The 8558-nt window shown below is 33.5% G+C and overlaps 1 protein-coding gene across 1 annotated transcript; it reads left to right on the top strand.

Annotated features, from left to right (window-relative positions):
* Positions 1 to 819: 819 nt before the first annotated feature.
* On the top strand, positions 820 to 6227 carry LOC105621748. Its single transcript, XM_012203204.1, has 10 exons — positions 820 to 929; positions 2127 to 2187; positions 2700 to 2971; positions 3044 to 3245; positions 3728 to 3890; positions 3963 to 4040; positions 4618 to 4775; positions 4886 to 5014; positions 5085 to 5217; positions 5806 to 6227. The coding sequence occupies exons 1-10, from the start codon at positions 820 to 822 to the stop codon at positions 6225 to 6227; spliced, it is 1728 nt and encodes a 575-aa protein (XP_012058594.1).
* Positions 6228 to 8558: the final 2331 nt, after the last annotated feature.

Consider the following 8558-nt stretch of genomic DNA (forward strand, 5'->3'; position numbering starts at 1 on the left):
AGTTCTAACAATAAAAATTAGAATCATTTTTATAAATGTACATTAATTTTAATCTGAGTTTAGCTTACTCTTTATCTTTATCTTTTCTAATTCTTAGAATTAGAAAAAGATAAGTAAATTTAAAGTTATCCAAGATTCAAGTTAATTTACATCGATAGAAGTGGACATTACATTCATTCTCTTCCTTCTTGCTTTCATAGTTTTTTCTTTCTTTCCGATAATTCCCACATTGATGAATCACTAGTTGCTAAGATCAAATTGTCGAAATCATTTCGATCTGTATCTAAGATTCTATTTTTTTTAAATTTAATTAAATGATATTCTATCAGACTGACTTCTTAGTATCAATGCTTTTTTCACGGCAGACAATACAGAAATAATGTAATTATATTTCTCTATTTAATGGAATTTCCTTTATGCATTAGTGAAATTTTATTCATCAAACCTGTTTTATTTAAGTAAGCTCATGTATTAACGTTGGTAAAATTGCACGACATTCTTGAGTTAGGAAGTTTCGAGAATATCGATGATAATAAATCAGAGTGAAGAGGTCGAATTCAAAGTTATCTTTATAAGTGATCGATATACAATAAGGATATATACAATGGAAATCAATTTCTAAGTCATAACGTAGTACATATTTGCATCAGAAATTAAAAACTGAGAGCAGGAAAAATCTTATGATGTGTGCTTTCAGCGACTGAATTGAAGGAGGCACGGAAGATCAGAGTTTGGAAGGAGATCGTGACGTTTTTGCTGGAAGAAGCGAAGAGCCAGAGTGAATAGTGCTCGCATGTCATTGCCATTAGATTTTGTACAATGAGCAGCTGGACAGAGAGAATGCATCGACGCGCTGCTACGTTAGGAAATGTTGTAACTAGCTGCGGACATCCCTCCTCAGAGCCTCCGCACCCGAGACGCCTGGAAAAGTTAGTATATCGTTTTACGAAAATAATATGGTTACCCTTCAGTCGCTTATTAATCAATATTTTATCTTTAGAAAGTGTTATTTTAAAATTAACTGCCTTTTTCTTGTATTTATATACACATGTGTATAGAAACTTTGTATAGATTTGTATTTTTTTTGGAAAGTCATAAGAAAAGAGGTAAATATACAATTCATTGGCTGTAACATAATAGATATATACAGCAATAAATCATTTAAAAAAATAATGTATACCAATTTCTTATCGAATATAAATTTTCAGGAAATCTTGGTTACAATGTATATCTTTGATAAAGAGTAGAAGACGTGACTCGTCTGATTGTAAAAAATTTATATAATTGTTAATTTAAATCATAAATATACTTTTTGGGAAAAAGGAAAGAGGTTATTATATAATTTATTAGTTGTGATATAATATTTACAGTAACATATGATTGAAAAAAATAATATCAATTTTTTATGATTGTGTATTAATTAGAAAGAGGAACATAAATTCGAATATATATTTTTTAAAAATTTTAATTGCAATACTTTTAACAATAAGTAGAAAGCATAAATCTGATTATAAATTGTATTTACATAATCGTGAATTTAAATCAATTGTTTATACAGTTAGACAATCAATTTCTTGTAGATGATCATTAACTTAGTATATAGATAAAGCATAGTGAGACAGCATGTCGATAAGGAAATTAATCGGGATAATAAAGATCTTTTAAATTTTTTCACAGATGTGATAATTGATATTTAACGATATGTCGAGCAAATATTGTCAGCACTCTGCGTTATATGTTTGATGTTCTGAGGAGATACGTGGTAGCATTTGTAAGTAATCGCAGAGTTTGCGAAGATTAAGTATATCGTATGTTACTAATATGCATTGACAACTTGGAGATTCATTGTGTTAATAGTGCTGAAAGCACTCGTTTAGCGAATCCAGAGTAACGATATCTAGTAGCGCAATTTTGTGTAACAAACAATGAAACGCACCACCTACGCTGTGACGCCTCCAATTCAACATACATATTTTCCCGTGCCTATTTTAGAGAAATTCGTTTTAGGCTGGATTATTACATTCAGAGTTCATGCGATTTTCCCGCTATTGTTTCGTCGGAATCGAATCCGACAGTATTCCCAGCTGAGAAAATAACGTTTGCAAATTTTTGCTTTCTTTTTGCAGGGTCAAGTTTGGTGCACCCTTGAACGAAGTGTGCAAAAATGATATTCCTGGCCCGTTACTGGTAAATAACGATTATGAAACTTATATTATATTTTAATCCTTTGCAATGTATCTTGTATTAAAAAAGTTTTTCTTATATATATCCTTTGGAAACAAAATAATTTAATTTACAATTAGTAATAATTGATAACAATTATATGTAGCGCGAGAAAAGAGTTTATATATTTTTATTTTTTTCGCACAATTTCACTCTTTCTACGAAATAAAGAAGGGTTGAGATATCTTTAAAATAATTAAGAAATTCATTTGATAATAGAAATGTTGAAAAGTAATCCTGTATTTTTCCACATTTTTTGAAAGCTAAGAGTAAAGAAATTTGAAAAAAAATCGAAATTGTAGACGGAAAATTAAAACTCTTAGAATTATAAAGTAATAATAATAGTTTAAATAGATAGATTTTAAATGAGAGAGAAGAAAGCCATTTTCGGTTAAAATGAATCTTGATACTTAGTAATATTCATATGTGAATATACAAATATATACAATTACAATAATAACGTCCCCTTATTCCAGGTCCTTATATTGAAACTAAATAAGGAAGCTCCACTCAGAAAAGATATCTTTCGGGCACCTGGTCACCAGGGTAACATGAAGAAACTGGTACACTTCTTGCAAACCGGACATCTGGTCAACATGGACAATTTCAGTGATTACACGATAGCCAGCGTTCTAAAAAAGTTTTTGCGCAAGATACCCGGTGGAATATTCGGTAAAGAGACGGAGCAACAACTGTTTACCATAATCCAGCTAGATAGTGTAGAACAACAACGGGACCAGATACACAGGTGATGATTTCTTTACACTCTCACTATATTCTCGAGACTAGTTGGCTTTACAAAGGAAATTACGCTGCGCAGATTAATTACCTCCATGCCGATATACACACAACGGTTACTGGTACTGCTGTTTGGAACATTCAGGATAGTAGCAGTAAATTGTGAGCGAGCGCACACGGGGATGACCAGCGAGGCCTTGGGGGTGTCCGTTGCACCTTCGTTCTTTCATAGTTGCGTCAGTGACGGCAAGACTGCTAAGATGGAGGATGTTCTCAGATTTAAGGTACTTGACGCGAAATCTGATCTTTATTATTATCATGCTCGGATAATTTCGTTTCCCACCAGCTATTGTTATTTTTTAAAATCATTAATATCAATTAATATACTTTAATCCGAGCATTAAAAATTATTCTGTATAATTTAATTTAAACTGAAAGAAAATAATCTTTGTATAATTGCTGTATTTTATATTTTTCTTTTTATTCTTTTTTCTTTATTTTTGTACTGGATGTTTTCTAGTAGGAGAGAAAAAGTGTAATACAGTGAATCTTATTTTTGTTTAATATTAGCAAACAAGATTGTCATAATTCTGTCAATGGTATCTCTTGCTGAAAAGCACTCATCTTTTATAAACACAAATTTTTAAGAATGTCACTCTGCGAATTGAAAAATTTATTGTCGCTCGAGAAAAATTTATTGTAAAAGTATCGAAATTCTTTCGAGGATTTCAATATTATTTGTCATTAATGGTCGATTTATTTTCAGATTGCCACTCGTATTACCAAGTTCATGATAGACAATTTCGGTGTTTCCAATCTGTTCGGAAGGGATAATTACGAGTATTACGCGCGTATAACCGGCCGGATATTAAAAGTGGAAGAAGATTGGATCTTTAGTTTCCGATATCCGCCGGACACTCTCGTATCGAGTAAGTATGCGCGCACATTTTTATTTACGACGATTTAATCGCGCGTGTACGATTTGAGTATATGAATTTTAGGACAGCTGTCGCTGGAGGCTGAAAAATCGTGGTTGCAATACGAGTGCGAAAAATGGGGATTGAAGTTGAATTTAGAATGTAAGTGAATCTGATCTCATTGAATTGAGCATTTAGATTCTCTACTATTGCTGTAACATATTGGCTATAATCATTGTATCGTGACATCAGAAACAAGAATCATGTTTTTTTTCTTGCGCCATCATTTTTTCTATAACGCATCTCGTATTCGATAAAAAAGATTTTTCTTTTATCTCTCTTTTAGGGAAAAAATAATTAATAATTTAACTCAATAATAATTTAAAACGAGTATACAATTTTGGTAAAAAATATTAGACACTAATATTTTTCTCATCCATTAGGAATTCTTTTATTTACATTGTCATCTATTGATTGTTATCATTATTTACAAGTTTAAAGGATTCTTGAAACAAAAAAATAATTTACAGTAAATTCCATAAATTAATTTTTTAGTTAAAATTTTTATTTAATAGTTATTAAAGTGCCTAATATTTTTGGCTAAGATTTTATATAGCATGAGAAAAGGGGAATATATTTTCATTCCTATTAATCTAATCTAACATTAAATAACAACAAAAAGATTCTAAGTATCTCTATACAATATCGGAATAATTTTTAATTCACACTATATATATAGGTATGTCGCACCAAGAAGAATCGCAGTCAACTCCGGCGTTGATTCACGTGCCGGAGACCGTGAATCTCGCATCATCATTAGGCATGATTCCAGAGAACACATTACTCGAGAGTTACACGCGTCTCTCGGTGAGCTTAGAGGAAAACGGCTTGTTCCAGGTATAAACGCATCTATTGATAAGAAATCGCAATTATAGTCTCGTATTACGTCGCAATCGTAATACAAGAAATATTTGAAGCAGCATAGAAAATAGATTATATTATTACAGGCACCTAGTCGTTCATCTAGTAACGGTAGTCAACATTCTAAGCATGGGACAATGGGTATGACGCTGGAAGAGCTTCGCGCGGTGAATCGCTATGCCGAGAGCACCAAGAGTCTCAGTTACCTGCCGCAGGTAAGACGATCGTGTCTCAATGAAGACAAACAGACAATTGAACTAATAAATGTTATCGTTGCCACCGCAGGTTCATGAGAGGCAAGCCGCACGAATGCGAACTAGATCTGAATGGTTTCTCACGCCTGTAGTTGCCTCGGACAGTGATCCATCGGCGATACACATTTTACGAGGTTCCAATCGGTCTTCCTCTGGCAATATAGGTAAACAACCACATGATTTGAGAGTCTCCTTTGATTAGAAAGAAGAAGATTGATACGAGTTTGATATTTTTGCTCTTTAATCTCATATTTTCTTATCATATTTTCTTATCAGATTATTTTATATATATATATTTTTTTATATATATATTTTTAGAGAGAGAGAGAGAGAGAGAGAGAGAGAGAGAGAGAGAGAGAGAGAGAGAGAAGTAATATATTATTATTATTATTATTATATATTAGTAGTAGTAGTAGTAGTAGTACGTACGTCGTTACCGTACGTTACGTACTACGTAACGTAACGAACGCCACGAATTTTTTTCCCATTCCTAATATTTATCTACATAAGTTAAAGTTCTTTATATTTTGGCTTGCATCAACCTTTTTCTTTTCTGGTTTCTTAAATATTCGAATATCATCAAACACCTGTTTCTGGCTGCTTTTCTTTTAGGAAACACTATTAATATAATTTCTTTATTGTTATTTATTGAATGGCAAGAAGGATAGAACGAAATTTGTATCGACTGTCTCTTAAAAGGAAAGCAACTTTTGTCCTTGAATCTTTATTTAATGAAGTCTTTTTGAATACAGCTACGGGTTTGAGCGCCAGTGCGGAATCGGTGAAGCGGCCGAGTCTTCGGAGAACTTGCTCCAGGGAAAAGCAACGTTGGCATCGCAACTCGTCTCGTCGCAACAAAGAGAACGGCACTAAAGGAGCTGGCCGCTCGGCTACAGCGGCCGCGGCGGCGATGGTGACGGAAGCGTCCAAGTCGCGTTCCCTGGAGACGATCAAGAACGTGAAGATCGTGCGTGTAATGGCAGCGGATCAGCAGCAGCCAACGGCCGAGAAGATGATGGACAGCAGCCATAACGATATCTTCGAGGAGCACGCGAGCAAAGAGACGCGTGTGCCATCGCGCACCAGTGGCGACGGTGTCATTGGGCCGCAGGATTGCACGGAGATGGACGTGAAAACGTTTCACGTCACTCTGACGTACAAGCCGCGAATATAAACGACTTTAATTTTTATTTTTTTATTTTATTATAATCTAACTCGACGCTTTCAGGAATATCGGAACGGTATTACATTTCTCGCGCGTGAAATACGTTTTTCGCGTTGATTGTTACTCCAAATATTATACGTAGTCACAAACCTGAACGACGATTTTATCCTAATGTTCGACGTTTAGGAAATATCAAATTTATCTCGTTCGCGAATATATATAAGATCCTTTTTTTTTTAAATTTTAATAACGACGCTCAGGAGTATCGAACTCGAAATATCTTCCTCGCGCAAAATTGCGTAGTAACACACAATACACATATACATATACACGTACAAAGATTTATTTATTCTCGCTATATTGTAGTTCGTTTTCCATTGTTTTATAGTCGTGAAATTTTATCACTTTTTCGTATAACAGAACAATTAATTAAGTTACGTTGAAGGAGAGAGAGAGATTATATGAGAACACACTCTTGATTTTTATTCTGTTGAACATACCGGTTTAATTTTGCTCGGTTACTCTCGTGTAATAGATACTATCGTGGCATTCCAGATGCATTTACTCTTGCTCCGCGATATTTTAATTAACTTTTCTTGCGTACTCGATAATTTCGTTCGATTGATCGAGGCGTTTTTCACACGAATCATATCCATCATCACTTGTATTTATTCCGAGTTATTAGAAATACGATTTAGACACTTCGGAAACTTATCCCATCGATTACCATCGCGTGACTAACAGCGTAATGTACGCAAGATGTTCCATGACATGTCCGGCTTATGAATTCTTTGTGCAATCTATAACAGAGTTCATTTTCTCTTGATGAAAAGTTGGAATATTCTCTTGGAATTACATGCGAAGTCGAGACATGTAAGTTAAGTTTTAAGAACACGGTTAGACAATAATCGTCTTATTCTCTTCTTTTAAAATTTTTCATTCAAATGGATAGACTAAACGTTATTCTGTTTTTTATTCGTGGTATTGCGATTCTTCTATGTGGGTTGGAAGTCCATCCAGGAATAAGAAGAAGAAATTCAAACAGATTTAAAAAAAAAATTATTTAAGATAACTAAAAGTCATGAATGAGATAGAACGAAATGTTTTTTCATAAAAAGAATTCATAAATGAAGTTTATTTGGACACGTCGTGCGGAAAAAGGAGGATTCGGTAGATCTTGCAATATTACGCGAATTCCTTCATCGCGACGTATCAGTTACTCGTATATAAACGCACAGTCACGATTGTTACATGCCAAATTAGTAGTACATGTAAGCTATATTTGTAAGACATCGATTATAGAAAATGTTATGGTCGTATTATCGCGTGCACGTTACGAAAATCGTTGATAAGATCAGACAGGCTGAGTCAACGGAAATGAAACGTTTTTTTTCTTTTGAATTTGAAAAAAAAAATTGTGCCGTATATTTACTATTAATTGTTGAAGGAAATAAAACGTGGATTAATTTCGATTTTTATATTTTAATTATAATTTTGTTATCTATAAACATTCAAGTTAACCACGAATTGCATTGCATATATTTTTTTGTCTTCGGATTCACGGGAGATTCTTAAAGATTCCGCTTCTGTTGACTCGTCCTGTGTACAGAAACTATACCGTATTAAGTCGTTACTCGATATTCTCATCTAGAGCAAACGATTAGAAACGAGAGATATTTACCACCGTAAGTACGTAAGAAAAAAAAAGAGAACAACGGCATCCATATAACGACATATGTTAACACAACGAAAGTGTTCCATAAATAAGAATGTAGCGTAATCGCGCGACGAAGACCGTGCGCAGCGGACTTTCCAAGGGATTGCGGTTGATTAAATCGATCGTGCGACCGGATCCCAAGGAGGATAGTAATCGATATAGTAATTGCGTAATATTGCGGAAAAAATATTGCGGGAACTTGAACGGGAGCGACAGAGACGGATTCGTTCAAGTCTTCTCTGTCTCGCAACCGAAGAGCCATTTTCAAGCCGTCTTAAACCCACACGTTCGTCGATAATTATTTAAAAAAGAAAATATTGAAATTGTGTGTATCATGGAGACATATATAAAGCCATGGAGATTTTGCAATGATTTTGTGTACGATTTCTATTTAAAGGAAAAGAAAGGAGAAGTAAATGAATTTTAAGATGGTTCGGAGATGAGCTATTAACACTTCTTCGCGAAGGCCATTACGTAAATTAATATATTTATGATTAGACGTATATAACGTGTAAATATTGAATACCAAAAATGTAAAGTTATTATATATATTGGACGTAATATATATATATATATATATATATATATATATATATATATATATATACATATATATATATATA

This window comes from Atta cephalotes (genome assembly GCF_000143395.1).
Source record: "Atta cephalotes unplaced genomic scaffold scaffold00037, whole genome shotgun sequence".
In the NCBI taxonomy this organism is placed as follows: Eukaryota; Metazoa; Arthropoda; class Insecta; order Hymenoptera; family Formicidae; genus Atta; species Atta cephalotes.

Excerpts from the sequence above, each read along its gene's own strand:
- LOC105621748 (XM_012203204.1), top strand. The coding sequence starts at position 820 with ATGAGCAGCTGGACAGAGAGAATGCATCGACGCGCTGCTACGTTAGGA. Across the intron at positions 2,972-3,043 it reads CAACGGGACCAGATACACAG|ATTAATTACCTCCATGCCGA; the intron begins GTGATGATTTCT and ends TACGCTGCGCAG. Across the intron at positions 3,246-3,727 it reads AGGATGTTCTCAGATTTAAG|ATTGCCACTCGTATTACCAA; the intron begins GTACTTGACGCG and ends ATTTATTTTCAG.